General features: G+C 42.7%; 2 protein-coding genes across 2 annotated transcripts; both read left to right on the top strand.

The window, feature by feature from the left end:
* The first annotated feature begins 5,613 nt into the window (after window positions 1–5,613).
* Window positions 5,614–8,843, top strand: LOC100216661 (uncharacterized). Its single transcript, NM_001143072.1, has 4 exons — window positions 5,614–6,336; window positions 6,598–7,085; window positions 7,830–7,925; window positions 8,600–8,843. The coding sequence occupies exons 2-4, from the start codon at window positions 6,954–6,956 to the stop codon at window positions 8,657–8,659; spliced, it is 288 nt and encodes a 95-aa protein (NP_001136544.1). The 5' UTR covers window positions 5,614–6,336; window positions 6,598–6,953; the 3' UTR covers window positions 8,660–8,843.
* A 2,081-nt stretch (window positions 8,844–10,924) lies between these two features.
* LOC103634773 (putative leucine--tRNA ligase, mitochondrial) lies at window positions 10,925–19,530 on the top strand. Its single transcript, NM_001348123.1, is given in 20 exon segments — window positions 10,925–10,989; window positions 11,255–11,399; window positions 11,477–11,533; window positions 12,238–12,357; window positions 12,565–12,669; window positions 12,784–13,007; window positions 13,107–13,173; window positions 13,238–13,392; window positions 13,903–14,164; window positions 14,244–14,438; window positions 15,069–15,148; window positions 15,360–15,422; window positions 15,508–15,589; window positions 16,225–16,302; window positions 16,380–16,481; window positions 16,567–16,739; window positions 16,807–16,984; window positions 18,152–18,229; window positions 18,502–18,633; window positions 19,054–19,530. Coding segments are annotated over 20 exon segments (2,547 nt in total). The 5' UTR covers window positions 10,925–10,972; the 3' UTR covers window positions 19,288–19,530.
* The last annotated feature ends 6,052 nt before the right edge of the window (window positions 19,531–25,582 follow it).

Here is a 25,582-nt window from a genome sequence, read left to right as displayed (position 1 = left end):
GTCAACAATATAAAACGGATCTCCCCAATTTGTTCCTCTCGTCGAAATGGTAAAAAATATATACATATATATATGTAAGTCCAATTTAGAGACCGAATGAAGGCAGTTGACTTGCTTCACCAAGCTTTCGCAGCGGCAAATGGTAGCGGGAACGCAGCTAGGCATGTCCCAGATAATACTTGGGAACAGATTGCCTCCCTGCTGCATCAGTCTGTGGTGAAGAACCAATCCATGCCCAATTCTAGGTGGGATGCAGCGGGTCTAGATCATGGGCCTCAGCTCAGTTCAAAGCTTGAGAATTCTTTGATTATGTACTAATACCAGTGGCAAAAGCAAAGGTTCCATTTTGTTTCAGGTGTAAAACAAAAGGACACCAGTTCAGTGACTGCAATATTGAGTTGTTTTGTAAAGTTTGTGATGTCAAAACACACTTAACTTCAAAATGTCCGGTGGTCCGTGCCTGCAGATCTTTTGCAGTACGTTGTGGGTATTGCGGTGGAGGGCTTAGGGTTTTAATGTATACATCAACTCAATCCAGTCAAGCTAAGGCAAGGTGGTTGTAATGATACAATGACTGTTGTGGGTGTTCTCTGACAGAGGAGCAGATTATGAATGAATTGAAAAGGTTGGTGTCTTCTGATTTGGAATGGAGGGTGAAGAGTTTGGGGAATAATGTGTTCTCAACGGTTTTTCTTTTAATGGGTGAACTTCATCAAATGATTGAATGAGGAACAGTTCACATTAAATTTGGAGCACAAATGCAAGTCAAGGAAGATGGTGATGGAGAGGAAATAAAATACGAGATGCCTATGATATGGATGCAATTTACTCGACTACCTAAGGAACTAAGGGAGTATTCGGTAATCTAGGCGGTTAGTTCTATGTAGGGATGAAAACGGTCGGAAACGGTATTTATTCGGTAATCAGTTTTTTAGTCGTTTTTCTTTGATTGCGAATAAATAGGATATATAATCTACAATACAAATTTGTATTCTTGTTTTTAACATCTAGCTTGTAAAGATTCATAAAAGGTAAACCTCAAATTCATCCTATATTTTCTCAAATAATAGATATAAACTTCGGTATGGATTCGGAAATAAATTCGGTAATTTTTTCAATGTTTCGTGTTGTAGGGAGCAAATAATACATAAAACAATTTGTGTAATATTTTATTCATATGTGTACTAATGTGATTGATAACATAAGAAAAGATCAACATTAAATTTTATGCATATCTATTTTAAAATATTAAATTTGTTCTAACAGTTCGGATTACCGTTTTCATCCCTAGTTCTATGCTAGGCATCTCAAAAGAGATTGATATGGTGTTTACTAGGAAGTTTGGCATGGCAAGGTTGCAGGTGGCAGTGCTTGACCCAAATTTGATTCTGCATTTGTCGATGTAGTAATTGGAGAATATTTATATGAACTGAAATTTAAGGTGGAGGTGGCTACCGATGGTGAGCAGCCTTTGCTGGTGGATATGGATCACTTCGGGGCAAATGATGATGATGAATTTTAGGAGCTTAACAAGGATCATAATTTGGGTGACAAGGGGAACACTAGGTCGAAATCGTTGGAAACATCGAAGGGTGCAGCAGGTGCGGTTAACAATGTGTCGACCTCTAAGCATAACAACAACAAGTCCAAGGGTAATTCAATGAGAGATGAGGTATCAGCTGCTCTTCCTGGCCTTATGCAGCAGGATCTGGAACGACAACAGGACATCAGGCCCCCAGTTTCGGTTGCTAGCTTTGAAGTTTTGGGTGGTATCCCGGATGTGGCTGGAAGAGTGCAAGAGAAGCACTGTAGTAAGCGTCGTTCCGATTCGGTGAGCGAAGACTCGCTTGTTCGGGTAGAAAGGCTTAAAGCGGGATACAACTTGGAGGACCAGTCTTCTAAAGGTAACGATGAATCCTTTGTTGGTTTCCCCGAAAAATTTATTTATAATTCCTTTAAAAATATTGGTATCCTAGTGGGTAGTAATCCTATAGTTCAGTTGCATCATCTATTAGTCATTTAAAAAAATAGTGATTAATAGAGTTTAGGAACAGCTAAAATGTAAGCCCAAGAATGCTTTGAATGATTTTTTTGGAAAAGGAAGCAAAATAAGAGAAAGAGTTTGATCGTTTCATTTCAAATCATCTATGCGGGGATATTATGCATGAAGTGACAGTTGGTAATGATGAGCTGCTCAACGCAACCTATACAAAGCCATCTAGTCACAGTTCCCTATGTAATAAGAAGAGGTCGGGTTTGACTATTATTTAATTGTTTCCCAATGAATGGAAACTTTTAGAATAGCAATAGGTTTAAAGATTTAAAAAAGCATAGATTTATTTCGGATTTTACCAAGGAACACAATCTTAGTTTCATTGCCAGTTCTGAAACAGGGCTTCTAGATCATTTACTAAGAAATTTGTGTGCTGGGGAAAAATCATCTGGCATTAGAAAGAACCACATGGTAGATCTGGGGGAATGTTGTTAGGAATTGATATTGATTCTTTTGATATAGGTGCCATCTTAGAAGGTGATTTCTTTATAAAGTTTAATTTACATGATGAGGTGGATGGTTTTAAATGGGCTCGTCTCTCTTTATGGACATGCTCAGGATTGCTTTAAACAAGACTTCCTTTCAGAGTTAGTTCGTTTGAGTAATACTGAGACATTACCTATTCTCATTGGGGGAGATTATAATATTTTAAGATCTCCATTTGAGAAAAATAATATAGATTTGACCATCGATGGTCGTTTCTATTCAACACGGTAATTGATGGTCTTGATCTGAGAGAAATTGATATGTCTGGGCATAGGTATACATGGACTAACTCTAGGGGTAATCCGACATATGAGAAATTGAATCGGATTTTGGCAGCTACAGAATGGGAGGAAAATACCCTAGAGCTTTAGTGCATGCCTTGTCTAGAAATATATCTCACCATACTCCTCTGCTCCTGAGCACATGAGTTGTAACTGTTCAAACAATGCCTACTTTCAAGTTTGAATTTGGATGGTTTATGCGGGACAGTTTTGTGGATATGGTAAAAGATATATGTATCAATGAGACAGGAGGATCTAATCAGATGGAGAAATGGCAAGCTAGGATTAGGAAAGTGCGCCAGCACTTAAGGGGATGGGCAAAACATACCTCCGGTTCTTTGAAAAAGGAAAAGAAGGAGATTATTTCTAAGCTCGATGATATTGATAAGAAAGCTAAATTAGTTTCTTTGAGTTCAATGGAGTTAGATCTATGCAATTACTTTTAGAACAGGTTTGCATAGCTTCTCCGCGAAGAGGAAATTAAGTGGTATCAAAGAGCGAAGGTTAATGAGCTTCTAGAAGGTGACAGTAATACAAATATTTTCATATGGTAGCCAATGAAAAACATAGGAAGAATCGTATCTTCGAGATGCAAAACGAAGATCGTATGTTATATGGCGATGGGGAGTTAAAAAGTCATATAACTGGTTATTATAAAAATCTCTTTGGCCCTCCAGAAAGTTTATCATGTACTCTGGATGAGGATCTTAGAGATGATATAATAAAAGTCTCTCAGACCGAGAATGTAAAGCTCATATAGGCCTTTTCAGCAGAAGTCAAAGCGGCGGTGTTCAGTATGGAACATAATAAGGCACCAGGGCCTGATGGATTCATGGATTCTCAGTGGAATTTTATCAAGTCCGTTGGGAGGTTATAAAAATGATCTTATGGTTTTGTTTCTTGAGTTCCATGCCGGGAATCTCCCTTTGTTTAGTCTTAACTTTGGGACTATTGTTTTGCTCAGTATAAAAAATGATCTTCGTATGAGGCCAAGGTCAGACTATGTGTCCATTATCTAAAAAATATAAAACACATACATCAAATATTATATGAATCTATTAACACTCTAAAATGAATACTATTTTGGGACGGATGGAGTATTTGGATATAAAAGGTTATCTGTATAGTAGATCAGAAGTTCCGACAATGGTTGCAAGTTGCAACTCCGACGTTGGATGTCTAGGGTTATCCCCACTTCGGAAGTTCCGACAAAGGTGAGAACTCTGAAGGACGTTGGAAGTTCCGTTAAACTAAAAAAACACTGTTCGAATTTGGATTTCTATGATAACCATTCCAAACTCAGGTAAAACATGAGAAAAACGTCTTGAAAAGGTTTTCTAATGGGACAAAAGTATCCATTTATACATATATTAGAGGATTATGACCGACTGAGCAATCTAATACATAATCAAACGAAAACTAATCTACTGTCTCTCTTTTGCCCTTCTAACCCTCATATTGTTGTTTATCTCTTTGATCCGAAATCAAGATGGTGCCCTAGACTTGTCAACCGACCTAGTATAACCAGATGACATTATTGCCTCGATGGAATGTCTCTCAACGAGAGCTTCAACATTTTTTTCTAGTTTAACCGAAAATTAATCGTTCTTCATCACATAAGCGCGATAACTATTCTTTTTGCCGGTTCTTGCCGCTATTCTTCGCGAGAACGTGTTGGTTACCCGTTGTGTTCTTTGATCCGTGATGACTCGAGCGATCTAGCTTTAGGCTCTTCCTGTGTTTTTCCTGTGAAAATAAACTGATTTATGTGAAATTTATGTATAATTGCTCTAAAATCCTTGTATTCCAAAGGGAGCCTTAGTTAATATGTGCTCAATCTTTATGTTAATATATTAAAATGATACACTTATGTTTGTGTAGTATACGGTTGATAATGTTTGCAATTAACTAGTACCCCTTCCATCCCATAAGTATACATCTCATTTATCAGTGAGTGAAACTCTTTTAAATTTGACTAAATATGCACACAAAAGCATAGGACTAGGAGTATTAATGTTCATAACGGGTATAAAAAAATACTAATGTTCAAAATGTGCAAAAGCTTTATAATATAGATCACGAGATGTACTATCATATATAAACATGTTTAGACATAAATATTGATGCCACTTTCTGTATAACTAGTTAAAGTTTGACCATTCGAGAAGCGTACCGTGCATTTTTTACTTAAAACTTGACCGAGTTGCCTCAAGTGTACAATCCAAAGGAGTTGGATCGGACGTAGACCCGCAATTATACGAGTTCTTCTCAAGTGCTCTCTGAACTCTGCACTGTTCGCACAGGTTTCTATTTGGTGCAACATCAAAGTTCGAAGTTTCAACCTCCGCCACTGCTTGTTGAGGAGATATAGTTTCGTTTCACGGAAGTTTCATCGAAGCCTCGAAGGTTCGGTAATGTTCTGGGCGCCTCCGGAACCAAGCGAGAAGCGAGAGAAACAGACACATGGTAATAAACTAGCATTTTTTTTTACAGAAGCGTATGCGTTAACCTTTTCCCAAATTCCCAGTTTATGGGTGGGCAATGGGCAGTCAAAGCCAACCTGCTCCCGTAATTAGGCGACCTTGCAGAATTCCTTTTTTTATCTCCAGGAAAGTTCAGAGACAAACAGAAAGCTGGGCGAAGAACGAAGGCACCTCGAAACCAAGCCTGGCCATGAGACCATCAAAATCTGTAAACAGCACGTAGTCACGGTGGGGCGCGGGCCTATATATTGTCTTGTCAGGCCTTGTTCGTCTCTTCAGAATCTTCAGACATCCGAGCGTCTTGCGCGTTCGATTTGAACCACTTGGCGCTGCTGCCTGACCGGTCCTCACCCCTCAACCCGCCGAACTTCCTCGTCACCGCCGGCGGCGATCGATCGTTGCCAAGTCTCCCACCATCGCCTCCACGGGAAAAAATGGCGCAGGAGGCTGCACCGGCGAGGCCGGTGGGCCCCACCAGGCTCGTCTACTTCGATGATATGGGGGCACTCCACCACTCATCCGCCACCGTTCTCTCCGTCCACCAGGTTTTTTCTCTTCCCTCCTCCGTAGGCGCGCAACCCTAGGCTGGAACCGGCGGGCGGCGGCCTATTGGCCTAAGCTAAGCTCCGGGTGTCCACAGGAGGAGGGCGGCCGGGTAGCGGTGGTGCTGGACGCCACGGTCTTCCACCCGCAGGGCGGCGGCCAACCGGCGGACACGGGCGTCATCTCCGCCGGCGGAGCCAGGTTCCTTGTTGAGGATGTGCGGGCGAAAGACGGAGTGGTGAGCATCCGGGGGGGGTTTCGCTACCCTCACGAAAAGCTGCAAACTTGTCTATGAACCATGCTGCTGTCGCAGGGATTTTGATTTTCCTCTTTTTTTCCCACTTTCCGTGCCCCACTCATTTTGTGATTGCACCCAGGTTTTCCACTACGGAAGATTTGAGGGCACGGAGCAAGGATGTGGGACTGTATTTAAGGAGGGGGGAACCGTTAGCTTGCAGGTCGACGCAGAACGACGCAGCTTTAATTCAAGGTGATGCGATCTGAATGGTCCATACTAGTTAAGTTGCTTGAAGCTAACATTAATTCGTAGCTGACATCCTGGCCAGATGATCCATACTAGTATTTCCACGGGGAATGCCTGTAGAAGTAGTGATGTATTCAGCTCATAGATACTCAATGTAATAAGCAGTTTGAGAATTTCATCAACCAGTTTCTGTCAGCTCGTAACCATTTCATTATTTCTGAAAGTCTAAGCTTTACTTCTCATTATGCTATCGCTGTAATGCTCCAGGCTTCATTCTGCTGGCCATTTGTTGGACATCTGTGTTCACAATGTAGGCCTCTTTCATCTGGAGCCTGGGAAAGGCTATCATTTTCCTGATGGGTATGATTGGTTACCTTTGATGCATTTATTCTTTTGCTCTTTGTATGGATAGCATTTGGGTCCAGTTGTTACTAGCTGCTGGCATTTCATCTCATTTTAGCATTTACCAGTTTTGCTCTCTTGTGCCTCTGTTCTTTGTAGACCGTTTGTTGAGTATAAGGGAATAATTCCTCCAGATCAAATACCGGTTAAGAAAAATGAACTGGAAAGAGAGGCCAATAGACTAATTTCAGAAGGAGCGAAGGTGGATAAGCAAGCTGACTATGTTGAAGTTCACATCATCCATTCTGTCGTCTTTTAAGTGTTCACCCTTTTTGCAGGTCTTAGCTTCTGTTTTTCCTTATGAGGAGGCAGCCATATTATGCGGAGGTTCTTTGCCTAGCTACATTTCAAAGGTTAGTCCTGTAGACTTCTTATATGCATTGTCTTTGCTTGTACCAAATCTACACTCCACCGGCATCATTGATCGTATACATTTGAATGTCTTTTTAGTAAATACCATTCCAGTTTACTTCTTAGTTCTTACTCAAGGATTGCAGAAACATTTCTTATCTCTTGATCTATTGACATCATCACTGTGTGATACTCCATGGTCCATGCGATTCAAAATACATATTTTAGAGTTGTGCACAGCTATTAAGAAATTATTCCTTTTAAAATACTACACCCGTTCTCGAATATTTGTCACCCGCTAGTTCATTTTTGAACTAAAACACGACAAATAAAAAAGAACGGAGGGAGTAATAAGAAATTTGATGCCAAAACTGAAAGAGATTCATTTATTTGTGAGAATGTTATCTAAAAACATTATTTATGAGAGTGATAATATTTATGTAGCAAGGGCAGGAAAGGAAGTACTAGAGAGCAAAAAGTGCCTAGAAGTTCTAGGATGACATGTATTTTAAAAGAAATTGAGAAGGTTAAAACAACAAATATTTTGAATCAGAGGGAATATACCTGCATTTGCATCTGAAAAATGCATAAGGCTGCATTTCTGTGTGTGAGTATGTCTTGAATTATCATCGAAATCGAGCATCAATAGTTAGATTTTAACCAGAAATATTCTAACGAAGATGTCTATTTTTCAAAGTTTTGTGTTTATCATTAACATTGTTTGCGACATTATGTTTTCATGGCAGGATAGCAATCCTCGCATTGTTAAGTTTGGGGATAACCCTGGTGGTCCTTGCGGTGGCACTCATGTTGCCGACATTTCAATCATCAACAGCCTAAAGGTGATTGTTTTTTTTTGCCAAGCTAGTTTTCTCACAGCTGGATTTCCCAGGCCTGTCAAGTTTCATACAGAACTATCCACTGGTCTTAAAAACTAAGGCCCTGACTGTTTACCCTCTAGATTATATAATCTAGCTTAATTAAGTTGAGATGTAATTATGTAAACAAACAATATATATTATTAAGTTATATAATATAAATATCTAGATTATGATAATCCATAAGTAGGTCAATATGTGCTTATATAATCTATGAGCTGGATTATATAATCCTGAAAGAAAACAAATAGGGGCATGGCCTTTCCATCCCGAAATCTGGAAGTAGATTGGCTTTTGTGAATCCTAAACAATGATACTCGTTGCAAATGATATTTTGAGTGGAGGGCACCGTAGTTGGACATTTGGGTGTTTCTAGTAAGTCAATGCACATCGTGTCCTGCTAGTGCATTCATGATCTCCGTTTCCTATGATTTGCATCGTTTTTTTTTCTTTTCTCATTTCCGACTAGATGGCACTCATGCCACCTAATTTGGCCTACACAGAAACTGTCAGGACAGATAAACGGATATAAAAGAGTCAATAACTTGACATATGCTGTGCATATCTTTTTTTTTTCTATTCTGTACCTTTGGAGCTAGGACTTGGAGAAGCTGACCTCATTTCCGATGTTTCGTCAGGTGACAAACATAAGAGTCAAGAAAGGCCTCACTAAAGTCTCATACAGCATCAGCCCATGATCCTTTTCCAGCAGCCGCAGCAGACAACACCTGGAATTTATTGGAGCGAGAATTATTAATTGAATCAGAAGGCTGTACTTTAGTTTCGTGGCATCACATGTATACGTAGGGTGGCAAATAAACAATTTCTATGTAGTAAAGTCTGCCAGTTCCTCATGTACTTCAATAGATGATTTGTTTCTGTACTGAGTCGTAGCAGAGCCGTTAAGGTTCTGATGTAGATGATGACACATGTAAAACTGCCACGGCACCATCATACAACAACATGAAGGAGATTTAAATTTGTTAGAGCAACTCCAATAGTTATGTAAATTTTAGCTCTCTAAATCACAGATTTAAAAAGTTGCTAAATGACTTTTGAGTAAAAAAATGTGAGTTCTCCAATAGTTCTCTAAATATAGATTGTAATTTTGTTTTGTATCTATCCACATAAAAAATAAGTCACAAAAACTATATAATACAGTCAACATTTTTGTTTAGGAAGTTGTTAAATGGTTGTCAAATGTAGAGAGAAAATGAGGTTAGATAACAAGTTGTTAAATTTAGAAAGTTCATTTAGAGAACTGTTGGAGAATAGTTTTTATGTTAACTACCTAAATTATTGATTTAGGAAGTCTTTTAGAGAACTACTGGAGTTACTCTTAGGCTGTATTTAGTGGATCGTGTAAAATAACTGATACAATATGATATCATATAATATTGTTTGAAATAGTGAAGTTTGAAATAGGAGATAAAATATATAAAATGGAATAAGGGAGTTGCTACCGCCTTAGCCTTTCTCGTCTCTCTCCAGCCCCACCCGGCGTCCCGGCCACCTCCCTGCCCCATCTCGCTCCAAATTTTAAGACCACTAGCGGCCTTTATATCCCAATCTAGATCTAATAGTTCCATAAAATATGTTAAATGTAAAAAATATTCTCTCCGTCCTAAAATTTGTTTTAGTTAATTAATAGATTCATATAATACTTGATACTTGATATACATGTTTATATATATGTCTAGCCGTTTAGGTTCATCTTCATTTATTTAAATATAAACATAAAAACCAAAAGTTAAAACGACTACTATTTTAAGAGAGAGTAGATATTAGGGTTTAGGTGGAAGAAGTTTATACTATATTTAGGGATGGGGTTTGAGCCGTCACCCTCCCTCCTCTTACACCCAAGTTCTAACCACTAAAGCTCACAACCATTTGTAACACATGTGTAACTAGTTTATTGTAGAATAGTAGTTATTGTTGGATTTTGTTTGAATGCACTAGATCATTTGATTACGCACTTTTACCAACATTATTGATAGCATAAGATATTAATCACAAAAGATTTATTTCTTATATATCTTGTCCCTCTCTAATAGAGTCTTCTATCTCGTCCTCTACAAATAAATACTTATATTAAAATATAAGACATATTTTATTTCAAAATTTCTAGGTATGTATTTATTATACAATTAAATTATATATATTAGTTTTGTTTAATTTATGGTTTAAAATATTGAAATATAGAGATAAAAAATATCCTATATTTTTAGATAACACTATAAACTCGAAATTTAGAGAATAAAAATATCGTATATATTTAGAGAATATTATAAAAGAGAAAATCTACTCTAAATTTAGACCCGTTTAGTTCGAAAGGCTAAAGATTAATTCTTCCATTTTAGTCTCATTTAGTTCCTAAATTACTAAACTATGGAATTAAAATAGAGACTAAACTGTTTTAATCTCTAGTTTTTAATGAGTGACTAAAAGGGACTAAATTGTTTTAATCTCTAGTCTCATTTAATGATTTTAAATATATTTAGTACCTAGAGTAAACATGATATAGACTAAACTTTAATCTAATAACTAAATTTTAGTCCATTGACTAAAGTAATCAAAGGGCCTTACCGGAACCTTTTTGGACTGTTGGAGCAGCCTAAAACCTTATCCCAAATCAGGGCTATACATTTGGCCAGCAGGCTGGGACGCTCAGCTCCCGCTCCCGGACGACGACGATGGCCTTGGCGCTGCAATGGCCCCTCCAATTCCCACTCCAGCTCCAGGCGCGGCCTCCCGCCGTTACCGCGGGCCATCACCGTCGCCGCCACCGAGTCCTCGCCGTCTGCCGCTCCCCGCCGCTCCCAGCTCGCTGTTGTGCCAGCGCCGCCGCTGCGGCCGACACGGGGAAGGCGCAGACAGCGGCGAGGAGGGCTTACCCATTCGATGAGATCGAGCCGAGGTGGCAGCGGCACTGGGAGGAGCACCGCACGTTCCGCACCCTGGACATCGGCGAGGGGCTCGACACCTCCAAGCCCAAGTGCTACATCCTCGACATGTTCCCCTACCCCAGGTAGGGCGCCATCTATCCATCCATCTAATTTGCACCGCGCGGATTTGTGTGCTGCAGTTGTTCAATTTCACCGCGGTTTCGTTAGCACAAAAATGGTGCGTGTGCGATTATGGTGTGCGCCTATGCCTGTTCGTTTTTTCTTTCTTTCATGAATTAGCAGAGTAGGCGTGTTTGGAAGCAAAGCATTTTTGGAGCTTTGAGGTAAAACCGTGAAACTTTCGATAGTGTTGCTCGCTGTTTGAACTGTTTTCAAAATGTTGTGCAGTGGGGCTGGGTTGCATGTTGGGCACCCCCTTGGATACACGGCAACTGACATTCTGTCAAGATTCAAGCGCATGAAAGGCTTCAACGTTTTGCATCCAATGGGATGGGATGCATTTGGTCTTCCTGCTGAGCAGTATGCTATTCAGGTCGTTTAGAACTTTCACTTTATTCCCTCAAAGCTTTATTATATACTGTAGTTATCTGACATGTACTCTGTGCTCAGACGGGAACCCACCCTAAGATTACCACTGAAAGAAACATTGAGCGCTTTCGCACACAGGTAATATGCTTATGTAGCTTTGCTGCAAATTTTGTCTCTGGCATGCAGATTGCAGAAGGAGCTTCCATGCTTCTTTATGCAGTACCATTTTAATATGTCCCGCACTTTTCAATCATTGAATTACCACTTGGTTGCCAGAGAAAAATAAAAAGACTGGGCACTTGCCATTAGCCTTGTTAGTCTAATAAAAGTGTGCCCTCATGTGGGACTGCGACACTCTTTTGAGTATCTTTATAAAAAAAATGTGTCCTGATGCTTGATCTGTATTATATGAAATGACTAGCTGCAGTGCTGATATGACTGTGGCACTGTCAAGTGCTCTAGAGCAATATAAACATGTATGCAGATCTTAATAAGATGTAAAACGAAGTAACCGTATAACTCTTTTGTGGACCTTTTTTTTTTAATGATTGTGGGGTGCTTCTTTGTGTAATCAGCAGATCAGTACTGAGCAATGTTTGATTTGTATCAACTATGCAGTTGAAAAGTAATGTGCTACATTTCTTTTGAGAAAACACAAAAGAAATGTCCATGCCATTCCATTTAGAAAAAAAACACTAATCTTGCAATTTGTAGTTACTGTGAACCATGGATAAATATTTACTTTTTTATTGTCTTTACCTACTGAAAGAGAAGTGAAAGTTTTATGTATCATACTTTGACTACTAGTGGTTCATTAAGAACATGTTTTCTCATTTTTGCAGCTTAAATCGTTGGGTTTTTCATATGATTGGGATCGTGAAATCTCCACGACAGAGCCGGGTTATTATAAATGGACACAATGGATTTTCCTTCAACTGTTAAAGAGAGGACTTGCTTATCAGGTCAGAAACACTATTTTCTGCCATTCTTGTTGAACCTTAGGTTACAAATATGCTTATCATTTGTTATAATTCCTGTTTCACACTTTCTTTATTTCTAGTGATAAACTATTTTGTACTGTTCATCTTTAGGGTTCTGTTTTTATGTTCTTAGTGTTGCATTTTTGGTTTTCAATGATTTTTAGGCTGGCATTGATATCTTACAATCAGGCTGAGGTACCTGTCAATTGGTGCCCTGCTCTTGGAACTGTCCTGGCGAATGAAGAAGTAGTAGATGGTGTGAGCGAACGTGGTGGCTATCCTGTTATACGAAAGGTATGCTTTAGAATCTGCGGAACTTGTTTGTTTCAATGCATCATTGCTAAGTAGTAAGTACCTATATGCAGAAAAGTCATATTGTGACTATCCATTTTCTCCCCTGCTGTATAGCCAATGCGCCAGTGGATGCTAAGGATAACATCTTATGCTGATCGTCTTCTTGAAGATTTGAATGATCTTGATTGGCCCGAGAGTATCAAGGAAATGCAAAGAAACTGGATAGGGAGATCAAAAGGTGCTGAGCTTATTTTTTCTGCAGTTGACCAGGAAGGACATGACCTGGGTGCCACTTTATTGGTTTACACAACGAGGCCTGACACGATTTTTGGTGCAACGTGTGTACTTGGTTTCTCCTTTCTTTTGTCTTTTTGCATATTACTACAGTTTATGGACCCAGATGGACAATATAAAGATGATTTTTTCTTCTTCTGCAGATATCTTGTTGTGGCACCTGAGCATGTTTTACTGTCATCTCTAACATCTGAGGAACAACGAGCACATGTATGTTCCTTTTCCTTAATATCATAAAAAATGAAGTATACTATGGACTAATCAGAAGTGGCAGGTAGAGGAATACAGAGAACTTTCAGCAAGAAAGAGTGAACTAGAAAGGACTGAACTTCAGAAGGAAAAAACTGGGGTTTTCAGTGGTTCTTATGCTAAGAACCCAGCAACCGGGGAAATCATTCCAATATGGGTGGCAGATTATGTTCTAGGAAGGTTTGTCAACATATGTTCCTTACTTCCTTGTGTATTCTGATGTTGTGTTGTGCATTATCATTGTTTTGTTCATTTTATTTCTGAAAGACCAAATGCTAGAAACTCTAGAGTAGTTTGCTAGAGTACCTAAGTTTCTACATCGATTTAGTAATTACTTTACACTTTTTATTGTAGTTTGGTAGAGAACCTATTTTTTACATCTATGCAATATTTTATGCTCTTATGTAATATTAAAGGCAAGCGTCTTACTATAGTTTGCTTAATTCAGTTCTCCATATACATACATTATAATTTTGGATTTATGGTTCTTTTTTTACCATCAACTAAATTTTGCTTCCTAGTTAGGGATCTGATCACCTGGCAGAATATTGTTGCTACTCATAAAATTGACAAACAAGCTATTGGAATTACCTTTATATTTAATAAACATCTGAGATTTTTTTTTAAAAAATGCTTGCTACTATTGTTTCCAAACTGTTTGTGCATTCTAATCTGTCTGCCTCGATGCAGCTATGGCACTGGGGCTATCATGGCAGTGCCTGCACATGATTCTCGCGACCATGAATTTGCTGTGAAATATGAACTTCCAATCATTAAGGTTGTAAGTCCACCGAATGGTAATTGTGATCCAGTGGAGGCATATGAAGATGATGGCATCATGATTAATTCATCTAGTTCTTCATCTGGACTGAATATTAACGGAATGCTTTCCCAAGATGCTGCTAAGAAAGTTACTGAGTGGATAGAGAATAATGGTTTTGGAAAGAAAAAGGTGCTTTCTTCCTGCTTCATCATATAATGTTATGCATACTGCTTTCATCAGAATTTAATTGAGGAGAACCAAACATCAGGTAAACTACAAGCTTCGAGATTGGCTTTTTGCCAGACAGCGCTATTGGGGTGAACCTTTCCCTGTGAGCTACCTTGATGATACCAATGAAATGGTTCCTCTTACAGAAGATGACTTGCCCTTGACCCTTCCTGAATTGGATGATTTCACTCCAACTGGTACTGGGGAGCCACCTTTGACCAAAGCAACAAATTGGGTATGACTACAAGCTGTTCGATACATTACTGTACAATGGCAATATATTGTTAATCTAAAATAACCATAATGGAAGAAATCGTAATGTCAAATGGGAAGGGGAGCATAGAGGCTGGACTGTTTTTGATATAGAAGAAGGGTGTAAGTGGCAAACATATTTTGAAGGCAAGAAAATAGGAATACAAAATTGTGACTATATTGTGTGAATCCCAAAACTGCATTAGAGGACACAAGTCCCCAAACATTCATATCTGTTTTTTGGACTGCATTGAGTTGTTCATCACTATTCCTTTTAGTTAGACCGTGTCTAGCAGTTCACCCATATAGTCACCCAAAACACTGTTTTGTACTGTAGACTGTATTTTTTTTTGCACAGAGGAGTTTGAATATGGGTGTGGGGAATGGGTAAGCTGCTGAAGGTAGCCTTAGCATGCTAGAAAGACAATTGGTTGACATGAACATTGATTGTTTGAAACTACAAGAAACATCTGCCTATCAGTGTCATGAAATTTAGTTAGCCCACTTGAGTTCACCCCTTTTCTGTTGGCAAAACTTGCATTTATCATTTTTTTACTCTTGCACATCCTGAGCACATCTATTTACTATTTAACCGTTTTTACTTCCTTTGCAGGTTAGAACCATTGACCCTTCATCTGGGAAGCCTGCGAGAAGAGAAACAAGCACCATGCCACAATGGGCTGGATCTTGCTGGTAACTTTTATCATATTCTAATTGTTGGGCATTTGGAGATTTTTTCTAATATATAATAGGAGCCTTATTGTCTCATGGAAGAATGCATCAAATTCTAACATCAAACTATCATTTGGAAAATTACTCCCACATTATTGAAACATATCCTTTCTGGTGTTGCGAGTGGCTGGTGAACCCTTACATCTTTAGGGTCATGAAATCATCATTTCAGGTACTATTTGAGGTTCATGGATCCCAAAAACTGCAGTATATTGGTTGATAAGGCTAAAGAAAGGTGCATCCTTGTTTCGTGTGTCATCTCTCATAAGGGGTGTGCTACATGGTGGAACTAACTGTATTCTGTTTTTCATATCACACAGGTATTGGGGTCCAGTTGACATCTACGTTGGTGGTGCTGAACATTCTGTCTTGCACTTGCTTTATGCAAGATTTTGGCACAAGGTATTTTTTTTTAATGTTTGAATATAAGTTTTTGCCCTTCTATAGTTCCATTAAAGGTGATGGAATTAGCTATTTTTCTTGTCCCACACAAACCTTGTAGCTTAATTTGTTGATATCTTGTTGCAAGTGCTACCATGTTTGCATTACTATGATTTTGCCTAGAACATGCTTGTAGCATGGTGGTAAGCCTTCCAGTTGTGAGGCTACAAACAAGGGCTCAAACCCTGGTTCTCACAAAAAAAAGTCCCCTTGCTGTATGATCCCAAAAAGTATGGGTGTGGTACCGGTGTTCCCATATGGGTAAGAGCCAGCTTTGAGGTGCCTTTTCTCAACTTATCAAGCAATGCCTTTAGGATTCTCTTCCCTTGGGCTGTGTTTTTTACTTTTAATTTTGCTGATTTATGATGAATAGGATTTTTGGTGCATGAAGTTTTGGATAATATCACGAACTCCTGAATTGGCTATTTTTAAAGCTATACAATATCCATCAGAAATTCTATCTCCTGTTAGCCAAAATTCGTTGCTCTTAGAAAATATGGGGACCAGTGGTTAATGTCTGGATTTCAAGGGTGTTCTCCCTTGTTCTAACATACATTGTTGTATGGCCTTTATTCTAACTAAGTGATGTTTCATAGGTTCTTTATGACATGGGTGTAGTCTCCACTAAAGAGCCCTTCAAGTGCCTGATAAATCAAGGATTGATACTAGGAGAAGTAGGTGCCACAAGTGTCTACCAGAATTTCTACATGTTCATGAATGATTTTATTGTTGCTAATAAATGCTGTAATAGATTGAGTATACTGCATATAGAGACAATGAAGGCAGATGGGTTTCTGCAGACTCAGACTCAAGTTTGATTGATTGCTACCAAGAAAAAGTAGCTCCAGACAAGGTCTGCGTCTGGCGCTTGTGTTCATTATCAATTGATGCAATAAACGTTTGGAGTTTAATTTTTTTTCTGCTTCATTCTTTGCAAGGTTACAAAAGTTGGAGATCATTATGTTCTGAAGGATAATCCAAACATTCGTCTGAATGCTCGTGCCTACAAGATGAGTAAAAGTCGAGGGAATGTCATCAACCCTGATGATGTTGTTTCAGAATATGGCGCTGATTCTCTTCGCTTGTACGAAATGTTCATGGGGCCATTGAGGTGTGTATAAATATTTACAGATGAAGTACAACTCAGACAAAGTTGATGAGATATATGGTACTTCTAGAGATTCAAAGACATGGAGCACTGGGGGAATCGAAGGTGTGCACCGCTTCCTTGGACGAACGTGGAGACTCATAGTTGGTCCACAATTATCTGATGGATCATATAATGATGGAACCATGACTACCGAAGATGAACCAACCTTGGATCAGCTTCGAGTTCTTCACAGATGTATTGCAAGGGTAGGTGACAATTGTCACTGTTAGCAATTAACACTCCTTTCACTCATGCACTATGAAATATAAGGACAGACTTAGTGCCGGAGGCTCCCACATGAGTAGGGTATTGAGAAAAGGATAAATCAAAACAAGCCTTTCCCCCAAACACGTAGAGACAACTTCAAATCCGTGACCTGGTGACTCAGTGAGACAACTCTTATCACTACACCACTCTGAAATAAACCATGCAAAATGTTTAGCATATCAACTATTTTTCGGCAAACTTTTACGAGCAAAGATAATTCTTTGGGTATATTCTATTTTCTCCTATCTTCTCTTGACTGCCTATCCCATATCCCTGCGCTTACATTATATGCACACCTTAGGATGTCATGCTGCACCAGTGCCTCTGAGGCCTCTGTTAGACATGTCTAAATCATCTCAGTTGATGTTGCTATTGGAAACCCTAACCGTAAACTGGGTTGGGTGATATATTTATAACAGAGATATTGGGCCTAAGCCCATTATACACAGCCCTATTACAATACAATTACTATATCTCTAACAGTTGCCATGTTGGACAAGCTTTTTCTCAGTTGGTGTCACCCCTTATTGTGTATGTCATTGCTTTAAGAACTTCTAATTAAAATGAATTAGTATTATCTCTACAAAGGAAACTAATCAAGTTATTTAGGAAATATATAAACTTGGCGTCTTGGCCATGAAGAAATCATCCTTCGAACCACAATACTGCTATTGCTACTATTCATGTGAGTACTTTGCATGTGCAGTACGCCCTGGCCATAACACGGGTGTGTTATAACTTCCAAGTACACAATAAGAGAAAAGCAGGCCCATCTTATAACATTCAGGTTGATGTGCGGTAGTAAGGATACAAGGTGTCATCCCACAACTTATTCACCCTGCCATTTTAGTTATTTTATACCTATCAGATCCAATAATAGAGGTGGCTAGTTGTATGCTTATTTACCAGTTTCCATGTGAAAAGGTATGCCCATGCCTAGGTGGGATTGACATAAATAGAATTATCAATTATCATTACATACAGATGTAGTCATAATGCAGAACATGATTTGTTCAGTGACCATTTTCATTTTTTTGTACTGTTGTGATGGACTAATTGTGGTTGATGACTGGCTGATGTATTATTTGCTATTCTCGTTCATATAGGTCACGGAGGAAATTCAGGAAACAAGATTTAACACTGCAATATCTGCAATGATGGAGTTTGTGAATGCTGCATACAAGGTGAAACCAAACTTATCTTAATTTCTCTAGCAATATTAGAATTTATAAATATTGGATTTGACAAGTGTAAGTAAAATTAATATCCTCATCATCAAGTACTTCCATTATGCTCTATTCCTTTTTACACAAGGGAATTACTAGTCAACATTGGCTCTATTGGATCTTGCCATGTCCAAAATGACATGCATTTATACATAGAGGGAGCTAACTAGCTAAGGTCGTATATTCCATGGTTTACGCAAGAACAGGATGTGACTCTTATTTTCTTTCAGTGGGAAACCCAGCCAAAATCTGTTATTGAATCCTTTGTTCTGCTGCTTTCACCCTTCGCGCCACACTTGGCTGAGGAGCTTTGGTTTCGCCTCGGACATCCACAATCATTGGCCTATGAACAGTTTCCAGAGGTATCCTCAAGACCTTAAACCTATCCTGCTTCAGTGCATCGCCCCTTGTTGGCGAATCACATATGCTTATGATTCTTTTAAAGATCTAAATCTAGTAGAAAGTTTGTACTGTTTGTTCATGGTTGCTACGCACTAAAACTACCTAATCTGAATAAGCATAGAAGACACTGCAGTATTTTCCTTCGTGCGTGAAAAGAAAAAGGTTGAATAGTATGCCTACAGTACATGACAGGGATTTGCTATCAGTTGCTACCATGATGCCTTACTTAAAGATTATTTTACACTGATGCATCTTATTGGATTAGTATTCTTATATATGCTCCCTTGAACATATCTGGTGACAGTGAAATTTCACCCATGGGTGAGATATTGTGTTTTATGGCATATAAAAAAACACTGAACAGTTTTTCTTTTGCCCAGGCAAAAAGTGAGTACCTGGAGGAATCAAAGCTTGTACTCCCTGTCCAAATCAATGGAAAGACCAGGGGTACAATCCTTGTTGACAAAGCGTGCTCTGAGGATGATGTTTTTCAAATTGCAGCCTCGGATGAGAAACTCTCCAAATATCTTGATGGGAAAGGCATCAGGAAGAAAATTTATGTGCCTGGAAGGATCTTGAATGTTATCTTAGATCAACAAAAGTCAAGGACCTGATAATTGCTCTTGTTTGTCCATTTATCTCGTTATGAGTCAGGAATAGAGATCAATAAGACATGACAGATCTGTAAATTTGTTTTTTAGCACTTGCAGTTTACTGTCAATTTGCCAACAACAACAACGTCGAACACTCGTTAGGTTAATGTTAAAATCCAACAGAAACCGTCAGTCAAGGTTAAGCATATGGATAGTTATTTTTATGCACTCTTTGGGGTATTTGAAACTGCTCTAGGTTCCAGCTTCAGTGTGGAGCTGTAGTTTACAATACAGATTTAAATAGTTTTAACAAATATTTTTAATCAAAATAATAAACAAAATAAATTATCTAAATGTCTTTTAAAAGTTTACAACTCTAGCTTTACGATTTTATAGAGCATCTAGTGACCTGTTCTATCACTTTACCAAATTTTTTGGAGTTGAAATTGTTCTAGACAAGACCTTAGTCTAAATCTTTAGGTATATTTAATACTTTTAAGTCAACTTTGGTCTTTCTCTGTTTCTATTATTATTGCTCTTTAGGATTTGAGTTTGCACCTGTACTGTTGAAGGCCTCTGTTGATATGTCCAAATTATCTCAATTGATGCTACTCATAGCCTATTATGTATATCATCGTTCTAGACTTGATTTCTCCTAGTACGACCATAAATCTAATGTGCCATTTGTATTTCCACAATACTTATTTGATGTCTATCTCGCCTTTTTATAGGCTAACATTATGCACCATACAACAAAGCAAGTCGATCGTCATTCTATAAAACTTATCTTTTAGCTTATGTGGTATCCTCTTGTCATACACATTTTCGTAATACTTATTTGTTGCACGCGTCGTCCTTTTATGGGTTAACATTATGTACCATACAACATATTAAGTCGATCATCGTCTTATAAAACTTGTCTTTTAGCTTATGTGGTATTCTCTTATCATAGAGAATGCCAGATGTTTGATATCACTCCATTTATTCTATTTTGGTCCTATGGCTAACATCTTTGTCTCTCTGTAGTTGATTCTAAATATCCAAATGCGTTCTTTTTAGGCACGACATGACCTTTTAAACTAGCATATTTTTTCTCATGTGTAGTAGTGTCGCAGTCACATTCTATATATTCGGTTTTAGTTTTAGGTAGTCTAAAATATTTAGACTCTGGAATCTCCTGCCATAACTTTATTTCCCTATGTATTCTTGCTCGACTTTCATAAACTAGCACTATATCATCCGTAAAAAGCGTACACTAAGAGATATCCTCTTGTATGTCCCTTTAAACGTATTCATCATTCACGCAAAAAAGGTCAGGGCTTAAACCTGATCCTTGATGTAGTACTATTCTAATAAAAAAATTATTTGTGGCTCCATCATTTATTTAAACACTAGCCATAATGTTGTTGTACATGTCCTTAACGAGTCCAATGTACTTTTTGTCGGGTACCGTAATTAGGGGTACCCAATGCTCCTAAACACGGCTGGAAAACATCTTCAGAACAAACCATAAACAGCTGATAAAGCGCGATTTAAGTCAAGGCCTCGTCTACCAAGGGACGCGACCTCATCCGAGCCTAGCCTCGGGCAAGGACGGTAGTCCCAGACAGATTCACGCCTCGCCCGAGGGTCCCCTCAGTCAGCAGACGCACCCCCGTCTCACCCAAGGCTAAGCTCGGGCGAACTTTGTCGTACAGCGACCTCGGCCGGATCGCCCTACCAACCGACCGTATCGCATGCGCATTTAATGCGGGGATCACCTAACACTTTATCCTGACACGCGCGCCTCAGTCGGCAAGGTCGAAGTGACCGCAGTCACTTCGCCCTTTCACTGACCGTTTTGACAGGAAAACAACACTATTCGTCCCGCTCCAGCTACTGTGCCAACCACCAGGGTAAGACTAGCAACAGTAAGTCGTGACCTCTCCCGAGTTCAGCCTCGGGCGCGACAGGGAGCTCCGCCTCGCCCGACCTCAGGCCTCGGGAGAAGGTCTCCGCCTCGCCCGACCCCAAGCCTCGGCCTCAGCCTCGGCCTCGGGAGGAGTCACATCCTCGCCCGACCTCGGCCTCGGACCGACTACGCTACAGGAGATACATCATTACCCTACCCCTAGCTAGCTACCTCAGGCTATGAAGGAACAAGACCGGTGTCCCATCTAAGGTTACTCCGGTAACAGGTAATGATGGTTCCCCGCGTGCGCCCATGACGTCGGTTGCTCTCAACCCCCAACAGAAGCAAGGAAACGTCAGCATGATCCATGCCGCACCGCCAGCTATGCTTTTACAGGGCTCAAGGCACTTCTTCGACAGCCATGTTAGCACACGTACAGGGCTCAAAGCACTTCTCCGCCAGCCACGTTAGCACATAGCTACATCCCATTGTACAGCTGGGCCATCTCCTTGTATCTATAAAAGGGGACGTCCAGGGCCTTCCTAAGGCACGGGGCACGCACACAGGGAGAGGACGAGCAGAGGCAGGCAGAGTAGGAGAGACACGGTGGAGGCCAACTCAGGCGCCTCACCTCAAGACCGAACCCTCTCTCTCTCTCGCTCGCTCGCTCTCACCCTCTTGCGACGCTTGTAACCCCTACTACGAGCACCCCGGTGCAAGATAATATAAGTTCCATTCCCTCCCGCTTGTGTTCCATCTTGAATCAACCCATCTGGGCAGGGGTACGCAACGATAAATTCACTAGTCGGTTGACGGTCCTCGTGGGTCCGAAACGCCGACAGTTGGCACGCCAGGTAGGGGCCTGCTGCGTGTTAACAAATACTTTCCCGTTGAGTTCCAGATGAGTAGCCTTCAGCAGCCTCTTCAGCCGGGGACGGTGCTCCGCTTCGGGAGTCTCGAGTTCATGTCCGCAACGGCAGCTACGACATGGTACTCCTCCCCTCGCAGCACGACAGCAACGACGGTCGTCGGCTCGCCCGGCGGCGGCGAACTCGACGACGACTTTCCCCCGTGGCAGAAGAGGAACACCCGGGTTTGCCACGCCACCCTCCTCGCCGGAGGAGGAGGAGACGGGGCAACCGTGGCCAGGCAGGAGGCGGCACCTCGTCGGCTGTCGGACCAGAGCGAGTCGACGACGCCGGCACCCCTGCGGGGGACATGTCGGGTGTTGTCCTCGCACCTGAGACAACGACGGGTGTCGCTTCCCTGCAACGTGCCAACCCCAAGCGGACTGATGACGCCAGCACCCTCACGAAGGACTTGCTGGGCGTTAGCCTCGTACCTGAGATAACGGTGCATTCCGTCCCTGACGCGACTTCACCACCGTCCATCAACCAAGAGGTACCATCCGTTTTCCACCCTGTCCCTTTTAGATTCAGCTTCGATCCACCAAGCGACCCCGCTTCGGTGAGCGCTTTCGCAAGGGCGTATCCCGACCTTCCAGGGTATCATATGTGGTCATCTTGGGACCGACTGACGGCCGTCTCAACCTTTGGACCCGCGGGTTCTGAGGAAGACGACAACCCTGACTTTGGTTGGGATTTCTCCGGACTCCGTGATCCCAGTGCCATGCGAGACTTCATGTCCGCATGTGACTACTGCCTCTCCGGCTGCTCCGACGATGACCACAGCCTCGACGACGAGGGTTATGGCCCAAGTCGCGAGTGTTTCCACATCGATCAGGGGGATCACGATGAAGACAACCACCTCGGCATGCCAGAATATGACAACGCCCCTGTGCCTGCGTCTCGCGTTGAGATCCCGCGGGAGCTAGCTGTGGTCCTAGTCCCTACGGGGGGTCAGGACACAGCTCGAGCAACTCCGCGAGATGCAGGCCAAGCTCGACAAAGAAGCGGAGCGGCTTGTGCAGCTCCGACAAAATATCGAGCAGGAATGGGCAGGCCGGGCACTAGCCGGAGGAGCGCGTCATCGGGCCCGGGACGTCCAGCGCCGTATCATTGGCAATGCCAGGGCAGGGCTGCCCCCGACCTTTAGCGGGGCCGGCCAGGACCTAGCTGCAGCGGTGATGCTACTTCGAACAGTGCCGGAGCCATCCACCACCGAGGGGCGGCGTATCCAGGGCGAACTCAAGGATCTCCTGGAAGATGCTGCAGTCCGACGAGCCGAGAGCTCTGCCTCCCGAAGGCAAGGGTGCCCCTCGGAGCATCGCGCAACGCCCTCTCGACGCATACGGGAGGCCTCGGTCCGCACCGAGCGCACACGGGACGGGACGCCCGCGGCCCCGGATCGCCTCGGCGACGAGCAGCACCGCCGCGACCGTCGAGCCCGCCTCGAAGAGAGGGTGCACCGAGGCTACCACCCCAGGCGCGGAGGACGCTACGACAGTGAGGAGGACTGGAGCCCCTCGCCCGAACCACCAGGTCCGCAAGTCTTCAGCTGGGCCATACGACGGGCGCCGTTCCCGGCCCAGTTCCGAGCCCCGACTACCATCACCAAGTACTCAGGGGAGACAAAGCCCGAGTTGTGGCTCGCGGATTACCGGCTGGCATGCTAGTTGGGAGGGACGGACGACGACAACCTCATCATCCGCAACATCCCCCTCTTCCTCTCCGACGCTGCCCGGGTATGGCTGGAGCATCTGCCTCCTGCGCAAATCTCCGACTGGGACGACCTAGTCAAGGTCTTCGCGGGAAATTTCCAAGGTACGTATGTGCGCCCTAGGAACTCATGGGATCTCTGAAGCTGCCGCCAGCAGCCAGGGGAATCCCTGCGAGGGTACATCCGGCGGTTTTCGAAGCAGCGCACTGAGCTACCCAACATCACCGACTCGGACGTCATCGGGGCATTCCTCGCCGGCACCACGTGCCGAGACCTAGTGAGCAAACTGGGGCACAAGACTCCCACCAAGGCGAGCGAGTTGATGGATATAGCCACCAAGTTCGCCTCTGGTCAGGAGGCGGTTGAAGCCATCTTCCGGAAGGACAAGCAGCCTCAGGGAAGACCGAAGGAAGACACCCCTGAGGCGTCCGTCCAGCGTGGCACGAAGAAGAAGGCAAAGAAGAAGACGCAAGCGAAACGCGATGCCCTTGACGCGGATCTCGTCGCTGTGGCCGAGCACAGGAGCCCTCGGAAGCCTCCCGGAGGGGTCAACACGTTCAACAAAATGCTCAAGGAGTCGTGCCCCTATCACAGGGGTCCCGTCAAGCACACCCTTGAGGAGTGCGACACGCTCCGGCGTTACTTCATCAAGGCTGGACCCTCGGCAGAAGGTGGAAAAGACCAAGGCAACAACAAGAAGGGGGGCGACAAGGATGAGGAGTTCCCGGAGGTCCATAACTGCTTCATGATCTACGACGGACAGGTGGCGAACGCCTCGGCTCGGCACCGCAAGCAGGAGCGCCGAGAGGTCTGCTCGGTGAAGGTAGCGGCGCCGGTCTACCTAGACTGGTCCGACAAGCCCATCACCTTCGACCAAGGCGACCACCCCGACTGCGTGCCGAGCCTGGGAAGGTACCCGCGCATTGTCAACCCTGTCATCGGCAATGCTAGGCTCACCAAGGTCCTCATGGACGGAGGCAGCAACCTCAACATCATCTACGTCGAGACCCTAGGGCTCTTGGGGATAGATCTGCCCACGATCCGGGCCGGTGCAGCACCTTTCCATGGGATCGTTCCCGGTAAGCGCGTCCTGCCCCTTGGGCAACTTGATTTGCCCGTCTGCTTCGGAACTCCCTCCAACTTCCGAAAGGAAACCCTCACTTTCGAGGTGGTTGGGTTCCGAGGGACCTATCACGCGGTGTTGGGAAGACCGTGCTACGCCAAGTTCATGGCCGTCCCCAATTACACGTACCTCAAGCTCAAGATGCCAGGCCCCAACGGAACCATCACCATCAGATCCACGTACCGCCACGCTTACGAGTGTGACGTGGAATGCGTGGAGTACGTTGAGGCCATCGCCGAGTCCGAGGCCCTCATCGCCGACCTGGATTGCCTCTCCAAGGAGGCGCCTGATGCGAAGCGCCACGCCGACAACTTCGAACCGGCCGAGGCGGTTAAATCCATCTCTCTCGACCCCAGCAACGATGCCGGCAAGAAAGTCAGGGTCGGCTCCGAGCTCGACCCCAAATAGGGAGCAGTGCTCGTCGACTTTCTCTACGCAAACGCCGAATTTTTTGCGTGGAGTCCCTCAGACATTCCAGGCATACCGAGGGATGTCGCCGAGCACTCGCTGGACATCCGAGCCGGTGCCCGACCCATGAAGCAGCACCTGTGCCGTTTTGATGAAGAAAAGCGCAGGGCCATAGGCGAGGAGGTCCACAAGCTGATGGTTGCAGGGTTCATCAAAGAGGTATTCCATCTAGAATGGTTAGCTAACCCTGTGCTTGTAAAGAAAAAAGGTGGGAA

This window comes from Zea mays, chromosome 8 (genome assembly GCF_902167145.1).
Source record: "Zea mays cultivar B73 chromosome 8, Zm-B73-REFERENCE-NAM-5.0, whole genome shotgun sequence".
Classification (NCBI taxonomy): domain Eukaryota; kingdom Viridiplantae; phylum Streptophyta; class Magnoliopsida; order Poales; family Poaceae; genus Zea; species Zea mays.
The sequence above is the reverse complement of the archived record's forward strand: the minus strand, read 5'-3'. Positions and strand labels throughout refer to the sequence as shown.

Bases quoted from the DNA above. Each gene is read 5' to 3' on its own strand.
- LOC100216661 (NM_001143072.1), top strand. From the start codon at position 6,954: ATGTTGAAGTTCACATCATCCATTCTGTCGTCTTTTAAGTGTTCACCC. The intron at 7,086-7,829 runs GTTAGTCCTGTA...TTTTCATGGCAG, and splicing joins TGCCTAGCTACATTTCAAAG to GATAGCAATCCTCGCATTGT. The intron at 7,926-8,599 runs GTGATTGTTTTT...ATGTTTCGTCAG, and splicing joins CAATCATCAACAGCCTAAAG to GTGACAAACATAAGAGTCAA.